The sequence below is a fragment of the Tenrec ecaudatus genome, chromosome 12 (assembly GCF_050624435.1).
Source record: "Tenrec ecaudatus isolate mTenEca1 chromosome 12, mTenEca1.hap1, whole genome shotgun sequence".
Taxonomy (NCBI): Eukaryota; Metazoa; Chordata; class Mammalia; order Afrosoricida; family Tenrecidae; genus Tenrec; species Tenrec ecaudatus.
In genome coordinates, this window is record NC_134541.1 from 105,030,331 (window position 1) to 105,049,249 (window position 18,919).

The 18,919-nt window shown below is 52.5% G+C and overlaps 1 protein-coding gene across 4 annotated transcripts in view; it reads right to left on the reverse strand.

Moving 5' to 3' along the window:
- The window catches only part of RBFOX1 (RNA binding fox-1 homolog 1), a 375,459-nt gene extending 358,638 nt beyond the window's left edge, over positions 1–16,821 (reverse strand). For all 4 annotated transcript variants that reach the window (XM_075528230.1, XM_075528227.1, XM_075528222.1 and 1 more), the window contains exon 1: positions 16,723–16,821. In XM_075528230.1, coding sequence (XP_075384345.1) covers positions 16,723–16,821 — 99 coding nt within the window. The remainder of the gene's footprint in view (positions 1–16,722) is intronic.
- Between the last annotated feature and the right edge of the window lie 2,098 nt (positions 16,822–18,919).

An 18,919-nucleotide genomic window follows, 5' to 3' on the forward strand; every position in this document is an offset into this window, starting at 1 on the left:
CCTGAGCACCTGTAGAAGCCTCTTGCTGTCCCCTCTGAAAGGCAGGGTGAGTGAGTGAGAGGAAGAGGCAGCACCACTCAGGCTTCTGTGGTGCCGCACCAATGGGCTCACACATGCACACCACTGTGAGGGTGGTGCGGGGCTGAGCAGTGCTCTGTGTTGTTGGACCCGGAGGCGCTATGAGTCGGGACCGCCTGGAGGACACCAGCTTCCATTGAGCATTGGAAACCAGCCTCCTCCCATCTCTACCCAGCAGAGCATCGCTGCCCCCCACTTAAAGGCCCTGGGTCTTTGCCTCCTCTTGCTCTTGCTCATGGAATAAAGCCCCTCCATCGAGGTGTCTGGACGTACCCTGAAGAGCTCTAGGGGTACAGCAGGCTAGGCACTACCCTAGAACCCCCCAGCCACAGGAAAAAGTGGGGCTGCCAGCTGCCGTAGAGAAGACAGCACGGGATATGTTATGGGCAGCTCTACTGTGCTACAGGGTGGCTATGAGTCAGAACTGGGCTTGATGGCAGTCGGTCTGTTGTTCAGAACATTCTGTTTATTGAAGGATTTGATACAGGTCGGTACTTGAGTAAGACTTTCATAAGAATCTCAAGATGATAAAGACATCCTGTTGTTGGGTGCCCCCGAGATGTTGGCATGTGACGACCTCCTGCAGACCTGCCCCCAGAATGAAAGCCCCATGTCTTCCTCCCAAGGAGCCACGCACGGCTTCCAACCATTAACCTTTCTGTTAGCGACTGAGCTGCTGAATCGGTGAGCCACTCCAGCTCCTTAGGAACATTCTAGAAAACACCCAAACCAAACTCACTGCCATCAAGTTGATTCCGACTCATGGTGACCCTAGAGGACGGAGGGTAAGAGGCCCCTGTGGGTTTTGGAGACTAACTCTTTATGGGAGTAGAAAGCTTCACCTTACTCCCTCAGACCATCTGTGGTTTTGAACGGCCAGTCTTGTGACTAGCAGCCCAATGCTGAACCAACGACAGACCACACTGGCTGCCATCAAGTCAATTATGACTGTAGTGGCCCCCTGTGACTTCCCGAAGTTGAAAGCCCATCGCTCTCCCTCGGAGCTGCTGGTGGTTTTGAACTACAGGCCTTACAGATCACAGCCCAGCACGTTACCACCAGGCCACCAGGGCCCTCTAACTCACTGCGGTGTAACATTGCTCTTCTCTGATGATCTCAGAGAGCCTCTGAAAGAGGCTGCTGAAATGCTGTCTTCCATAATGACGTAATTGCTGGCTGGACTTAAACAAACAAACAAACAGAAATTCACTGCCCTTTGATCAATTCCAACTCATAGCAACCCTATAGGACAGGGCAGAACTGCCGGTGTGGATTTTTGAGACTGTCGCTCTTTATGGGAGTGGTATCAAACGCCCGGCCTTGTGGTTAGCAGCCCAGTGCATCACCACGACACCGCCAGGGCTGGAATTGAAGGCGTCATGACTGAAGAATGCTCCGATGTAAAAAGGGAAGGGTCCACTCTGTGTATGAACATATCCGCTCTCTGGCTGCGGCATGAACAAGGAGGGTGCATGGTGGTGGTGGGAGGGGGTATATTGTTGTGGAGGGGTTTGCTTTGTAATTGATCCTGCTCACAGAGCCAAGCGAGGGATCAAAATAAAGGGACAGCCATTTGGATGACTCAGCAGCCAGCCCTTCATGGATTCCGTGCTAATTGCCTAAAGGGCCTTTTACAAAATGCCATGGTGCAGGGGTTGGGCTGGTTTCTCTGTTTTCCGTTAAGGAGAAAAAGGAGGCTGTTTAATCACCCATCAAAGCCACACACACACACACACACACACACACACACACACACACACACCAAATAAACAATGGGACAGATGCTGCCTGCAGCCCCCTGCCTCCCAGGTTCAATTGGGGACAAAGAGGCCCTCTTGGCTTCCCAGGGAGGGGAGAAGTCCCCCCTCCCCCCAACGAAACTCCTCACAATGTAGATGTCAACACCACTGGTAAGACACCTGCTTCCTGTACCCAAAAGGCCGGATCCAATTTCCAGAGATGAACCATTTTTCTAAAGTTCTCTTGGCTTGTGTCAATATGTACCTTCAGTCCTCTGCTGCCCAGAGGAGGGCGGGTGGATGTGGGGGTGCTGAGGGTGGAGCCGGCTGGTGGCGTTATGAAGTCAGCCTCCCCAGCTCGGTCTTTGTATTGGTCCCTAAGCAGTGACTTCCACCCTGACCGTTTCTAAGAGTACTATGTTTTTTAATTCCCATAAGCATCACGAGGCCCGGGAACCTGTTCCGTTCACATTTAGAAGACAGGCTGGAGCCTTGGAGCCAGGGAAGGGGGAGACTCGCCGACCCGGCTCTCCATTCATTCTTGCATACCTTCATGGCAGAACAGGACCGGGTCCACAGGTGTGCTGCCTAAAAGCCATATATATATGGTTACAGATACACATCCGTGTGTGTGTGCGTGTGTACTGTGTTCAGGTGCTGGAGGATCCGTCCGGACTCATAGCAGCCTCGTGGACAACAGGAGGAAACACTATCCAGTCCTGCGCCATCCTTACAATTGTTCCTGTGCTTGAGCCCACGGTGTAGCCACTGTGTCCATCCATCTTGTTGGGGGCCTTCCGCTTTATCGCTGACCCTCTGCTTTACAGAGCCGTGTAAATACGGCACATGCACTCGCCAAAACGAAAAACCAAACCTAGCTCCCTCCCATCGAGTCCACGCCGACTGCTGGTGACCCTATATATAGGACAGGGTAGATCTGCTCTGGTGGGCTTTCCGAGCGGGCAACTCTGTACAGCAGTAGAAAGTCCCCTCTTTCTCCACGGAGCAGCTGTTGGTTTCAAACTGCTGACCTTGCAGTTAGCAGTCGAGTGCATCACCACTCTCCACCAGGGCTCCATGGTGTGTATATATAGAACTGCATATATATATAAATATAAGTACGTAAATAAATGTGCCTGGCATATATACATATGCATATATATTTCTATTATATATAGTTAGACCAAGCACATTTTGCAGACTCCAAATTTCATGCTGTGAAGAAACAGGGGGTGAGGATGTGAGGTTTCCTATTTTTTCTCATTAATCCCAGTCTTCTCCTCAACCATCAATCCCAGTCACCCTGCTCAGTCGCCCTGCTCAGTCCGACAAAAGAAGTCTGCCCACCCCGCACAAAATGAAGCAGTTGCTGAAAAGACGAGAGCATGTGCCTGGGAGACCCCTCACATCTGCCTCTTCTCGGTGGGCGTCCTGGAAGAACAGAGGGCCCTCAATGACGCGTGTGACAAGATTGAGTTTTTTTGCCCCTTCAGGAATTATGAAAGTAACACCGACACAGATACCTGCCTGCAGTTTCAGACGATGTCAGTGGCCCTTCCTGCTGCTGGGATCTGCAGGAGACGGTCTCCTCTCTCCCCAGACCCTCAGGAAACAAACGCCCTCACTGGCTTGAAAAAGCGAGGCAGACTCCTCCTTCAGAGTAAAGCCAAAGGGGGGATCTTAAAGGGCAAAAGCAAGCCACCGAAACCTTGTGGCCAGGGAAGGACACCGGACGTCCAGGCGGCCCTCCGGCCGACGGTGAAGCTGCCTACACGGGAGGACAGGGGAGGTGACGACACCACCAGGCTCTCCATGGAAATAAAATGCTGGGTCCATTTCCTGTCCTTCCCTCTCCCAGAAACATCATCAAGTACAAATGCCAAGTGGGAAACTATAGTACCGAGAGATCCCTGGTGAACTACACGCACCGGCCCTGGCACGCCTCAGCCAGAACCCAGCAGCTGGGCCTCCTTCATCGTGTCCACAGAGGCTGCAAGCCAGTGTGTCTCCGGGTGGGTCTGGTTCAACACGCGCAATCCAGTGTTGCGCATGCACCCACATGCAACCTCTCACACTCGCTCCCGCGTGCGCGCACACATACCTCAGAAGCCCAGAGAGGCCATAAACCTCTGCCTCCTCCTGATTTATGAAGATGCCTTTTCCGTGCCGAGCTGCACTGCACAGAAAGCCGGGACCTGGCTCCCAAACCCACCGTGATGAACAGGACCAGGCCCTGCCTGTGAGCAGCGGCAGCCTGGGTTGTATAAATCATTCATCCGACATGGGGGCCATGTGTGAATTCCCTGTGTTGGCGGGGGGCCCCTCGCACCACAGGGATCTGGGGGCCCGATTGGCTGGAGAGAAGGTGGATCTCCAGCACCCTCAGCAGCCTGCTCTATCCATCCCTTCTCTTCCTCCCCTCCACGTCAGGCAGGCAGCCTCACTCTGCCGGCTGTAGTCCATTAAACAACAACAATAGCGAGTACCGAATAAAGTCCTCTCTCCCAAGCTGACACGATCCGCCTTGAAACGGAAAAGAAAACGATGACTGGGTGAAATGAGGCTGCTCTGCAAAGCTGGGGGCGAGCAGGGGAGGAAGGGGGTCCAGGGCAGTGAGGAGGGAGGCCGAGGCTGGGCCAAGGTGAAGTCTTGCTTCTCAGTGTGGTTCTGTCCAGAGAGAACCATCCCAGGGCCAAGGAGTCCATTCGGACTGGTGAGGACCCAATAGGACGATGCAGAACTGCCCCTTTGGTCTCAGAGACTTGCAATCTTTACGAAAGCAGCAGCCTCAGCCTTTTCCCTGGGGGGCTTGAAGAGCTGACCGACTCAATGGGTGACACACCATTTCAGAGAAATACATACATGCACACAGCACCGCCATAGAGTCAGTGTGCTGACTCACAGTGACCCTGAAGGACGGGCAAGAAGGTTTCCAAAAGACTGTGTCTCTTGATGGGATTAGGAAGCCCCATCTTTCTCCGGTAGAGCAGCTGGTGGTTTCGAACTGCTGACCTTGCAGTTGGCAGCCCAACTGGTAACCAGTAACCACCACCACCACCACCACCCAGGGCTCCAAGGAGAAGCTAGTTTAAATAGCAGCTCTGCTACCTCCGTCTCAAACTTAGCCTCTGAACTTGATTCTACATCATGTGAAGATAAATTCCCAGCAGGCCTGGCTGGAGGGAGAGACAGCACACCTGCCTTGCAGCATCCCAGAAAAGTCACCCTTTCATTCGTGGCTGCACATGATCAGCAGCAAGACAAGCAACGTGGGTATTAGCGACATCCCTCTTGCAGGTGCTGGGTGCCCTGGTCACCCCCAATCGCCTTAGACAAAGCGGTGTTCTCTGCCACTTCTGGCAGAAGCTTCAGTTGGGGACAGGAACCACCACTGAACCGGGTGGGATTCTGACTCCTGGAGACCCAGCATGGAGCTGTGCTCCCAAAGTGATTTCCCCCAAAGGCTGTGTTTGGGAAAGCCAGGCCTTTTTTTTCTTCTTTTTTTTCTGAGGTGCCCCTGGGTGGATTCAAACAGCCAACCTACTAGATGCACCTCTGGATGAACCTACGTGATGTACCTCTGGCTGGATTCAAACAGGCAAGCAAGCCACTTGGAAACACAGAGGCAGGGTGGAGAAGGAGGAGGATGGAGTGGAAAGGAGGGAGGGCGGGAGAGGAGAAAGAAAGAGCGAACAGGAAGAATTCTCCAGGAGTGACACATGGAGACCCCCTGTGGAAGATTCTCCCATTGCATCAGGAAGGACAGAGAATTTCTTCCTCCAGCCTCTGCCTATTGGAACTGCTTATTGCAAACTCTTACGCAACCAGAGAAGGGAATCACGCGCGCGCACACACACACCAAAAAATGGCACCATGTGACTGTTGGGCTGGACCTGTTGAGGGGCAAGGTTTAAGTGGGTACAGTGAGGGGGTCCGAAGCAAAGTGATTTGCAGGGCCACGTGGTTTTACTTTCTCAGAAATTCCGCAAGTAAGAGGGATGTGGACCCCGGCCTCCAGCTTCCTTCCTCCCTTAAATTCGGAATAAGGAGGGAAGGCAGGCTCGGCCGAAGACACAGATGCATCCAGGGCCAGAAACTGCATGTGTCAGCTCCTGTCCATCCTGAAACTGGGGCGCCCGCCGGGCTACCCTGTGCTGAGCTCCACCAGGCTCCAGCAGGGCTCCTCAGCCAGGGCAGATATGCTGGTGGTGGAGAGGGGTGTGAGGTGGGGGATTTAGCAGGCACGGGCATACTCACACTGGTGGGAATGTACTTCGACGTGTACCCAAGTCCCTGCATCACAGAGTAATGACATTCTGAATGGAAATAAATGAAGTCCCTGCAGTGTGATTCTGTCAGCTTTTGAAAGTAAATAACTTTGCTACTGACAAGAGCAAGACAATTTTTATTTTCCCTCCTCCTGCCACAGAGCATTAATTGAGCCGTGCAGCCATATTGCAATCCAGAACCAGCAGGACTGACAGTTGATGGGGGGAGGCGGAGGGAGAAGAGCCTCACACTGTGGGCAGGGCTGCAGCGGGAGAGGCAGAGACCCTCTGCGGCCCCAGCATCTGCGTGTCCTTGCAGACCACCGATGCAAGGATCCTGCGGGATGCCGAGAAATCAACGAACAAGAAAACGCAGGTGAGACTTCACTAACGGCTCTTGCTTCCTTCTTTCCCTCCGTGGAAGACTTCCAAAATGCAGGGGGAAGCTGCCCAAGGAATAGGAAGACCGCAGAAGAACCCATGCCTTTGAATGATGGCGAGTGAAGAACATTGAAAGGACTGGGGACTGCCAGAAGACGCGCAGCCAGCGTGCTCCTTGGAAGCAGAGGATGAAGAGACTTCATCTCACGTCCTTTGGTCATGTTGTCCGGAGAGACCGGCAGAGAAACATCATGCTGGGGAAAGGAGAGGGGCAGCGAAAAAGAAGAAGGCCCTCACAGAGAAGGATAGACACCAGGGTTGCATCCATGGGCTCCCACAGACTTGCGAGGATGACGCAGGACTGGACAGGGTTTTGTCCTGTTAGGCACAGGGCCACCATGAGTCAGAACCGACTACAAGGTACCTGCCAGCAACCACAACCACAGCATACTATAGATCAGGGTTCGATTCCCAGCCAAGGCACCTCATGCAAAACCACCAGGAGACTGGATGCTGACCAGGTCTCAGGAGAGCTTGCAGATGTGGACAGATCAGGAAGAAAGGCCTGGTGCTCTACTTCTAAAAGTCAGCCACTCCACCCCTCTGTGGCTCACAATGGCCAAATCCTCCACCCATCCTGGGGTTGGTGCAAGACCCCGTTTCATCATCATGACAATAGTGATGTCAACTAATAACCACTAGCCTATACAGGATGCCACAATATATCCATTCATTTCATGAGCACCCAGTTACCCCGAAGGTGTGGCAGGCACCACACAGACAAACATCCAGATATCTGACTTTGTCCTACAAAGACCACTCCAGGAGGGTTATTCAGATGCCTAACTTTTTTTCTGAAGAAACAATTAAAACCATCCCAACCCCTGACCCCCGCCCCATTAAAGCAAAGAGGCCCGGCGCCCTTGGACCCGCTAACTGAATACCAGAGTTGGGATAGAATCTTCAGGGCGTGGTTTTTCACGCTAGGTGCGGCTGGCTCCTTGGGTACCAATTTCTTCACACTGCCTCTAAGCAGGTGGGTGGGGGATGGGGGCTCTTGGCTGGAATTTTCAAAGGCTCTTGAGTGGCATGGTGGTGTGCTGCATGGCCCAGCCATCACCACCAATTCCATTTGGGGAATGCCTGAATTGCTCTGTGTGAAAGAATCATCCAGGGGAAAATGGGGAGCAGGGGGTGGCGTCTCACAGCTCTCTCCCTGGCCGCCACCAGCAGAACAGGGCTTGACCCTTGCCTGTGCTCAGGCGGAGCAATAGGAAGCAGCTCTAGCAGAGGGAGGCTGGGTATTTGCTGTTGTCCTTGATAAGCGGGAGCCAGTTCTCTAGGTGAATCCTGGGCAAACATCAAATGCCAAAAAAGAAAGGGACTCATTAAGATTAAACCTTCTGTGCATTTACTGATCAGTGTTGGGACATTGGCAGCCTGAGAGATGCCTCTGCTTTATTCCGTGGCTGCAAAGCGGGGACGGGGGCAGGGGGGCGGTGGAGAAGAAGAGGAGCAAGAAAGAGAGAGGGAGTGTGTAAAAGAGAGAGGAGAGAGAAGGGGGAAAGAAAAGCTATTACATCCTGAGAGTTAACACTCTCCTTCTGACTGCTCCCCGCCCCCCCCCCCCCATTCCAATTCTTAGCTTTGATTCGGCATGTGCGTGAATACAACAGGAAGATGAAGATCGAAACTGAGCGAGGCCGCTTGAGGGGGAGTGTCTGCTAGTTCATCCAAAAGACCCCACCCCACACACCAGGCACATGAAATGGGCTGGCCATCCCCTGTCATGGGTGGCCTGGGTCTGGGTCCCTGCAGAGTACAGGGAAGAAGACATAGAGAAGGTCACTACAGTCAGCGCCATGGACAGAGTTTTGGGGGAGGAAGGAATGGTCCCAGGGCAGACCTGGAAGGAGATTGTTAGCCAACACACCACTCCAAGCATCACCCAAGTATGGCCACTGCTCATGATGCAGGAGATGAGACAGACGTTGTCCACCGGAGCCCAGGGTCCTGGGCTCTGCTTACTGATGGCGCCTTCCAGGGCAGCTGGTAACCGGTAAGAGCTCCCTGAACAGGGGATGAATGGATGACCAGAGAATGGCATAGAATCTTCTCTTCAGCAGGCATTAGGGCTAGTACTGGCAGGGCTACAGCTTCCCAATGCCTGGAAATCATTTTTGAGTGGCCAAGCAAAGGGAGAGTTAAATGATTTGATGAGCCATACATAATTATAAACAAAACCAAAAAAAAAAAATCACCATCATAGAGTTGATGCCGACTCATGGTGACCCTATAGGACAGAGTAGAATTGTCTCTGTGGGTTTCTGGGACAGTTAACTCTTTATAGGAATAGAACATCCTCATCTTTCTCCAAGGAGCAGCCAGTGGCTTTGAACTGCCGAGCCTGCAGATCACAGCCCAACTCCTAACCACTACACCACCAGGCCTCCAACCATGAGAAACAAAGGGAGGGGGCGATCCAAGACTCCCCTTGCTTGCAAAACCTGGGGCTGTGAGCAGGACCAAGGGCTCAGTGGATGGCTATGGCCGCTGGGTTTTCACTGGCTGATTTTCCGAAGGGAGCCACCGGCTTTTCTTGCTCATCCATGGTAATCTAAGAGCCCGGCTGGAACCGTTCACACAAGGGGCACTGGCCAGGACAGGCGCCTGGGTCTCCTCCGGGGGGTGAGCCTGTCTGCACAGAAGCTGCAGTCCTCTCTTCAAGGTGGCCTAGCAGTTCACAGGCATCAAGCCTGTGTTCACCACAACACGGGGTTCTCCTGAATGCCTGCAAGGTTTCCAACCCACGGCCAGCCCACTGCGGGTGCAAAGGAGGGAGTGCCTGCGGCCACGGCGCTTACTGTCCAATGGGACAGAAAAGACGCACACTACAATCCTGCAAGCTGCCTGTGCAAGGCCGGATACAAACTCAGGTGTAATATCAATGATCACAACCCGTTCCTGATGAGCCTGCAGGACTGCTCCCGGTGACCCCATGCGTGCCCGACCAGACTGCTCTGCAGAATGCTTTCCAGCGCTGGGATCTTTCAGCGGCTGCTCGCCAGATCTCTCTTCCAAGGTGTGTCTGGGGGTGTTTGCACTACAAACCTTCCAGTGAGGTGCCCAGCTCAACCAGCTGCACCACCCAGAGGCTCCTAGGATTCATTGCAGGGACCCTGGGCGACTGAACGTGAGTCCCCGGTTCTTTCGGAAGCAGCACCTGCAGGTGAGCCAGAGCATGCCCGAGAGATGAGAAATCGACTCAATCTTTGCCCTGGGCTCTTTCAGAAGCAGAAAGGGCCCATCAGCTCAGCTTGGTGTCAGGTCCAGTACCCGGTAACCAACTCTCCCGGCAGCAGCCTAAGGTTCTCTGGGGCTCACATGAATTCTGAAGTGCCAGGTCACTCCTGAGCCACTGTGCCGCCAAGCTGGCCCCAGTGGGCACAGCCCCTTGGCCCAGGGCCCACATCCTGCAGCCGGTCTGCCTAGAGCCAGTGCTCTGCCTGGCAAAGTTCTCCGAGTCGCCCCCGGAAACAGGAAATGGTTGAGGAATGGAACTTTCTTTGCTTTTCTTAATTGAATTAAACAGCACCCTGGGACACCTCTCCCTGCCCATTAGAAACGTCTCTGCAGATGGGGCCAGGAACGCCCACGCTTTGTCCGCTTACTCATCAGACGGCGGGCCTGCCGGTGACACTGGCCCTCCAGGCACAGAGGCAGCAGCTTCTGTTTACAACGCAGCCAAGGCTGCCCCTTCCGGAAGAGGACGGCTTTGCCAGACTGACTCCCCCTTTCACCGAAGTCCAGTGTGAATGACCCCGCTCTGTGCTTTCCTTTGGGGCAGGGGACACTGGCTCGATGAATCAGAACACCCTGTACAATGTGGGCACCCCAGCGGCTGGGTGATGACTCTAGGGCCCCCAGTACAGAAGACGGAGGTGGTGAGAGAGAGGCTCAGCGGGGCTTTACTCCGTGCACCTAAGCAAAAGCTGAAGTAGCCAGCTATGCGCTCCCTATCCCAACAACCCATGGAAGGTCAGACAGGCCGAGAGAGAGCCTTGGGCCTGACCCGTGTGGTCTGTCAGGCATTTGCCATTTTCACATCCGATTAAATGCTTTCACGGCAGAGGCACCTCACATGACCTAAAGTCTGCAGGAAGGGCCCACGCTGGTTACTGCAGCGCCCACCAACCAGGTGTCTAAACTCTAGGACCCGCAGGAAGAACTTGCACATTCCTGGTCCTTATGCGGGCAGCCTGTTCAGCCTGCCCTGCCGGTGGGCATCTTTCCCCCCTCCCCGGCAAAGGAGGGACTCACAAGGGACCCAGGCTAATGAACCTATTTATGACCAGGGCTCGCTCTAGAAAGAGGCTGGGGGTGGCCGATGCCCCATCAGCTAGCCACCCGCGCCTGGAAATGTGCTCATTCCAGCCATTTAAACTCCTTAAGCAATTCAGACATAAAGATAATCTATCCTCATTTTTCCCCTGCGTTATTGACACTATCGACTCCCCCGATCCACAGTGTGATCTAATAAATCAACACAGGATTAAGCCAAGAAGAAAGAGCGTGATAAAAAGCCATTTGGCCCGTTATAAATCACCGGGTGCAGCAGCCCACCGTGAGCCGCCCGAATGAGAATTGGACTTCCGTACCTTGCCCTCAGTGTGCCGGCTTCCTCAACGCTCATGCCTGGCTGGTGCACACCAGGGGCTCCCAGGGAGGGACCTGGTCCTCCCCAGTGACCCTCTGATCTGAGAGCCACTTTCTAATTAGAGACAGAAAGGGTTGATATGCAGGTTTCAGTTCAATTGCTTTCGATCTGAAGGTGTCCGTGGTGAGCAATGGTTTCATTTGCCAGGAATTACCCTTTGTACAAACCACTTCACTAGTTAAAACAAACGGCATGGATCATCATTAAGTGGGAAAAATGACCAATCTTCTGATATTGACAGTGGCATGGCCTACTGGACACCTCCCCCACCTCCGTCCTGCCCGCCCCTCCTCCCGCCCCAGACTGTGGATTTGGGGCGTGGGACGTGGGTGGAAATCTAGGTTGATAAAATGGCTCAGCGTGCACAGGGCTTCCCAGATGAGGACCTGCTCAGGGACAGTTCTGGGGACACGGACAGGGGCTCAGGGACTGTGGGTGCCGTGCACTGAGTTGCTCTCCCTGGAGTTCAAGCTCAGCGGAAACCACAGTTCCACATGGAGCCTGCCTTTAGGGTGAGGGGTGCCCGGCGACGGGCACTGGCGGGGGCTACACAGGTCGACTGTCGAAACTGGCCTCAAGTGAACACGAGGGCCTGGAAGGGTTATGACAGATGGATGTCTGCAGCATCTACCCCACTGTACACATTTCGACACACAGATATCCATCAAGGACAAGACACTGGGGGTGTAGGCACTATTATCCATGTGGATAGATATGCACACACACATACATGTCTGACACAGATACGCATCGATAACAACAAATACTGGATTGGTAAATGCTGTTACGTATGTACATGCATGTATATTATATATAGATAAAAGCATGTACACACGTATACATATCTATGCTTATAACAACACATGCTGGGCTGGCAAATGTCACCCAGCACAAATGTACACATACACATACACACATACACACAAATAAAATTTATGACAACAAATGTTGGATTGGTCAATGCTGTTATATATGTATGTGTGTGTAATATATATGCATATATTTCTTTATGCATACAATCACATCCATAGACATCCAGACCCAGACATATACTAATAACAACAAATGTTAGACTGCTAAATATTGTAATCTATGTATGTAGATACATATGTATACATAAACACACATATCTATATGTACACATACATAAATAACAACAATGTTGGATTGGCAAATTTGATTTATATGTGTGTGCATGTATAAGTACACAAATACGTATCACATGCAAATATATATAGTAACAGATGTTGGGTTGGCAAAACTTTTGTTTGTATGCATGTGAATATGTGCACACATATATACACACTCATACCTATGGATCAACAAATTTACACAGACACATGCACACATGTACATAGACACTCACATGCATACACTCACACACACTTCAGTGAGAACCCACCTCTGGGGAAATCAGCTGTGGGGTCTACCAACAGCCAGGTCTAGTCATGTACAGCTCCCTTCTGCCTCCCCAGGATACCCTTCCTTGGCTTGCTCCTTGTGACTTAGGAAAGAAAATAAGCATCGCTAGGGGTGTGCATGGAGCCTGGTGAGGTTGTTGGGTAAGCACTGAACTGCTACCCCCCTAGTCAGCAGTTTGAACCCAACAGCAGCTCTACGGCTAGAAGATGAGACTGTCTGCTCCGATATGGATGGACTATTTCAGAAACCCTGTATGGAGTCACGCGGAGTCAGAATGGACTCAAAGGCAGTGAGAGATGACATGCATGTGCATCTGGCTGCATGGCTGTTCCTCCGTATTCTCTATGAACTAAAAACAAAACCAGTTCTTCCTCCAACCGAGCTCATTGCAAACGCCCCCAGTTAGAATCTGTGCTCAGAATTCACCCTCAAAGCAAGTTGGTGTACGTGGGAACTCACTCTGGAATCTGGGTAGATCCCACCAGAGTCTGAAGGTGAGCAGGGGAAAGAAGGCTCACCACCGCAGATGACACAGGCCAAAACCTACAGCAGGGGATGGAAACACGAAGGCTGATGGGGCCACTCTGGATGAAGAGCAAACTTGAAGCCACCTGCTCCCGTGCTCACCTGTCCTTCCTCCTGACAACCATCTACAAGCACAAACAGAAACTGCGTAATGTACACAGTTTATATATATATACACTGCGTACTGTACACAGACATTGCACACTCGATATGTCTGCAGGTGTGCATAGGCGCCCGTCTGTATGCATTGAAGTACCTTTGGTGCCCTTATCTGGAAGCCAAAGGCCCATTCAGTGTCTTCCCACTTTGCATCTCTAAATTATAGCACCATCTCCAATGTCAGGGAAGGGTGGGCAGGAACAGTGTAGGAACGGCAACCCCAGGAAGACCTCCTTCTAAGTCAAGTTCCTGGGGAAACCTTAAAGCTATAAAAAGGAATCTGCCAGATAATTTAAGTACCAAAGTCACCTCGACTTTGGGCCAAATGAAAACAAGGTCTTTGTGGCCAAAGGGCTGTTGGGCTTTGCCTGTTCTTGGTCAGCCAGCTAGGCTTGGGCCATCTCTGCCTTCAGGCAATGCCTGAGGAATGGAGGCGGGGAGTTTTAGGAGAGAGGGTGACTGGTGGGGCTGAGGCAGAAACCACAAACCAGGCAGTAGTCCCCGCTGCGAGCTGGTTCTAGGAGAACACACATCCTTTCAGTAGAATCTCTGGGTACCACCCAAACTGAGTGTACACATCTCTAAGACAAGGGCCACAGCACTTTCAAGGGAGAAGGCTGCATCTCAGTCGTTTCTTACATAATTGGCATCCTCCTGAAATGGGCTTCTGCCTAAATAATTATCGCTGGAAATCTTGCAAATGAAGGTGTGGAGAATCATGGCATGGCCTGACGCACCCACTTCCCAGTTTCCTTTTGCCTTCTCTCTGATCTTCCAAACTGCCTAGAAATGCAGGATCAGCCATCTACTAGAAACAGGGAAGTAAATCTATCTAGCAGTGTCGCAGGGGTCGAAGGTATATAGACTCTATCAATAAATTGTTTGCCGAGGTTGGAGGAAACGAATTTTGCACTCTTCATCATCCAATCAGCTGAGAGACGGATCAAAGCAAGGACCTTGAGGTGTCACTCCACCTACCTATCATGGCAGTGATGACCAGGAGAGATGACCCCAAAGCTGGCTTCTCACACCCCCAGGGTGGACCTCCAGGAGGGGACGATAGGAGATAGGGTTGAACAAGCAGACCCTGAGTCAGGCATACATATAGAACGGCTTCTATTTGACTTGAGGCATCTCAAACACTCAAGGAAATCATAGACAGGTGTGCTCACCCACGCACACACACACACACAAACACACACACACACACACACACACCATTCGGACACCTCACCATAGAAGCACATTATAGCACATTTGCAGCATCCCAAGTTTGATATCAGAAGACGCAGCCTGCAGCACAGCTCAGATCCCACCCTTTAGATGCAAACCCCTTCTTCGTATGGAACCACAGTACTCACCAGGGCCCTTCTGAATGAATACCAGGGGGGCTTCAGAAAGTTCCAGAGAAAAAAAATAATAATCCCCTTATCGTTTTCATCCCCTCCCCACCCCACCCCACACCCCAACCCGCAAACTTCCTGAAGCCTCTTTTTATGTGTGAAGGCTGCCAGTCTTTGCGTGGAGCTTTGAGAGAAAGGAATTTGCCTTCTGGGAAGGGCCTGCGGAGAGCACAGGATGAAAAACCCCCCAGGCTAGGCTCTCCCCTGACTTCTCCCAGCAAGGACCACCACTCCCTCCAAGACGCTCTCTGCTTTTCCAAGTTATGTCTGAACAAGCCAACAAATTGAGCAGTTCAGCAGGAAGAAAACATTGATTTATTTTTTTAAAAGAGAGAGAAGAAGAAAGCCCAAAGAAACAGTGACCGCACTGACTACCTATATCGCTTGGCTTGTTAGGTAATGCTGCTCCAACTGATTAATAAATAATGCGTGAGGTGGGGAGGACAGAGGCAAAGATCAACTCGTATTAATAATTTGATTAAATCTGACTGAGGCATAGCATCTGTAGGAAGCTCATTAGAATGGTTTTCTGGTGGGGTTCTGGTGTAAAACACACGCACACACTTACAGCAAAGAAATGGGAGAAGCAGATGAATCATGTAACATGTTACCAGTTTGCTCTTGGGAAATGTTTCCTGGAACCATTTACTTAATGAGAAATGGAATGAAACGATATTTAAAAGGATAAACCAATTTGTTCTCAAGATGTACATGAACACACACACACACAACAACAACAAATAGGCTGCTCAAAAAAATAATAATAAAAAAAGACTTGCAAGCAGAAATATGCCCACGATTTCTTTCCTGGAGGCAAGCAACTTGATAACAAATCACCCAAATGTTCACAACAGTCTTGACATTTTATAAATACATCCATGCCCATGAGCCAGATGGGCGCGGAGGGCCTGCAAAGAGAAGGCCCTTCCAGCTCTGGCGGGGGACTTTGTGGCAATGTACAAAGACGCAGGGTAACAAATGGGCCCTCAGAAGTGATCCAAAGGTGAGTGACTTGACCAGGGCCTCTTCGGGCCCTTCCTGGGGCAGGATGGGGAAGGGGAAGGTGTCCCCTGTCAGCCCCAGAGCCTCTCACTCTCTGTGGGCCCAAAGGCGCAGCCCTAGTGCCAGCCCTGGAGTCCAGAGAGCTCCACTGCCACCCCCAAGCTCCCACCTCCTCAAGACCAGGCTGAGTTGAGGGTCCAGCAGTCAACACCAGTGCCAACTCTTCTAGTAATGGGAAGGCAGGGCGGGGAGGATTCTGACAGCCTGGTAGGAACACAGAACAAACACAACAGGAAACAAAACAGACCAACAGGGAACCCCTAAACCAAGGAGGGAGTGGGAGAAACAAACAGACAAACCAGATAGACTGCAACAATGGGGGGGGGGTGCAACTCCCCCATCCGCAGCTGCCTTCCCAGTGTTAGCAAAGCCTAAAGCACCCACCTCGTTATCCCAGGCCTCCAGGAGCTTGTGATTTTAGAGACAAATCTGGGGGCTGTCCGCATCTAGAAATCACAACACTTCAACAGAACGCACAACGCAGGCAAACTTAAGGGGGGGGGCACATAAAAACTTCACACACACACACACACACGCATACGTATGATTTTGCGCCCCCCAGGGGATCACCTTAAAGACAATCCTAAGCTCCAATGCTTCCACAAAGCCGCCCAACTCCCATCGTCAAAAGACTGGCTCCGCCACCAGGAGCGCCGCGCACGGAGCACGGAGCCGGAGCTGGAGCCGGAGCTCAGGCAGCCAGGGAGAAAAGACAGCGTTAGGTTTCAAACTCCAGGTGCCCAGGCTAGAGGGTGCAGGCAAAGTATTCAGAGAGGTGCCAACCCAGCTCAGCTCACTGAGGGGCTTCCGGGCCCTGGTCAGGAAGCCCAGTCGCAGAAACTCCCCTCCAGCCCCCTCCCCAAGCCCCTCCTAGGCACTGAAAGCACAGCGGCTCCGGTGGGGACACATGCTTGCTCCCGGGGACTCCATCCTGGCGCAGCGGCCACGGAGGAAGAGACGCGCCTTACCTGCTGTAAGTACATAAAAGTCAAGGCGCAGGAGAGCTGGGGACACATGCCCACGTTGGGGAGCGCCACACAGGTGGCCCCCGACAGTGGATGCTGCATCCTGTGTCCCTGGCGCCCGCCGACCAGGAGTGGGGACGCTCGCATACAAGCACGCTGCTGTCTGCCCGCTACAATATTCTCTCTCTCTCTCTCTCTCTCTCTCTCTCTCTCTCTCTCTCTCTCTCTCTCTCTCTCTCTCTCTCTCTCTCTCTCTCTCTAATTTTGCTGATTATCTAAATCAAACACAGTGACTGTGGCTGTGTGGTCTTCTCTCTCTCTCTGTCTGTCTCTCTCTCTCTCTCCTCTCTCCCTCTCCCCACTCTCTCTCTCTCTCCTCCCCTGTGTACTCCTCCTCTCTGGCTTCTGGCTTCGTTGCTCTTTTTAAAATAAAATGTTCTCTTCGGGTTTGCTAGATCGCAGCATTGGGCTCACTGGAACGAACTCACTGGAGAGCACCAGGAAACCAACTACGCGCATTGCTGCCCTGTCTGATCCTTTTTCATTTGTTGGGACTGGTTGTCTCTTCTTTCAACGCATATCCCCCACCACTTGGTGCACATCCCCCCCCTCCCCAAAGTGGAAGGTGCCACCCAGCCCACTGCCGGCGCGGCAGCAATGAGGAGACCTAGCACAGGCAACTTGGATGGAAGGTAGAAGGGTTTAGATAAAACACTTCCAGTAATGCTGAGTAGGAGGGGTGGGGGTGGGGGAGCACAAACTGGGAGAGCGGGAGAGAGATGGGAGGTAGGGGAGGGGAGGAGAGAGGAGAGGGGGGGCCGCGGTTTGGGATTACAGAGGGAGGCAGAGAACTCACTTGCTAGTAGTGATGAGGCTTGCTTTTTCTCATTTATCAAATGGGTCCAGGGCTGGGTTGGACTCCCCCCCCCTCCAACCCCACCTCTCTCTCTCTTAAGGACTCACCAACATTCAGAGTGTGCTTGCTAAAAATTCTCCGTGGGGCGGGGCGAGGAACCCAGAGCGCCCTCCGCATTCCCCAGCATCTAGCTGTGAACTGGACAATTCCTGGGTTCCCCCAGGCGGGCAGGACCGGTTTTGGGGGGGGATGGTGGAGGGTTTGGCTCCTTGAAGAAGCTGAAGGTGTTGTGATTAGGTGGGTAGGGGAGGGGGGGAGCTGGGAGGGGAAGGGGCGGGGCCTATACCCCGGCCCCTGAGGCTGCTATCGGCCACCCAAGGCATTTGAGGTACAGCCTGGCTTGCGTGCCCCCTCCTGCTAGCTCAGCAAACCAGCCCGTAGCGGAACCGCTGTAACACGGAATCTGCCCGGGTTGGGATGAAACCCAGCCTGTTGGACCCACAAGCCAGCTCCTGGGAGCAGAAGCCCTGATTTCGAAGGCGTGGAAACCCTAGCTCTTCTCAATTATAAATGCACAAGCGTGGGGGGGGTGCCCTCATGTCTGATAAGCAATTACTCGTTGGGCTGCCGCAGGCACATTACAATGCCTTATTTTATCCAATACCACCGGCCCCCCCCCAACTGCCTGGCCAACCCCCTGTTTGGCCAAATTAGTATTCTGCTCTTGCAGATGGGGTTGTCCGCCCCCCTCCCCGTCACTCTCCAGTATTTTATGAAGTAGTAATTATTCATTAGTAGATTGTGTTAGTCGTTCTGCAATAAAGCAGGCTTCCCCAGTCTGCAAATCCAAAGAAAACAGGAAGATGCTCACTGGTCCGTGATCGGGCTCCACGGAAGGAACGCAGTCTCTGCACCAGGAAAACGGGCTTAGCTTTGAGCCCCCTGTTGTTGGTGTTTTTCTGTGTGTGTGTGTCTGTGTGTTTCTGTACCCACCAATTCAGATTTTTCTTAATACCAGCCTGCCACCCCCACCCCATCCAGCAGGAGGTCAACACTCCCACTCTTCTTTTCAGAGTTGCCGATTTCTGCGCATGAAAGCCTGCTGAAGGCTCGCCAATGCTGGGCACATGTGTTGACCTTTGAAAGAAGACAGGGGTACTGAAGGCAAGAGCCAGGGAACTGGCCCCCAGAGCCCCCAGGGCCCGACTGTGCAGCTCAAGCAGACTTCTCTGAAGTGAAACTAGCTCCGAACTCACAGCACACTTGGAGGCAGAGTCCTCGGGGAGGAGAAGGGATGAAGGGTCACAAGGCCCTGTTTGGGGCTGGTTGTCATCTCTGTTTCTG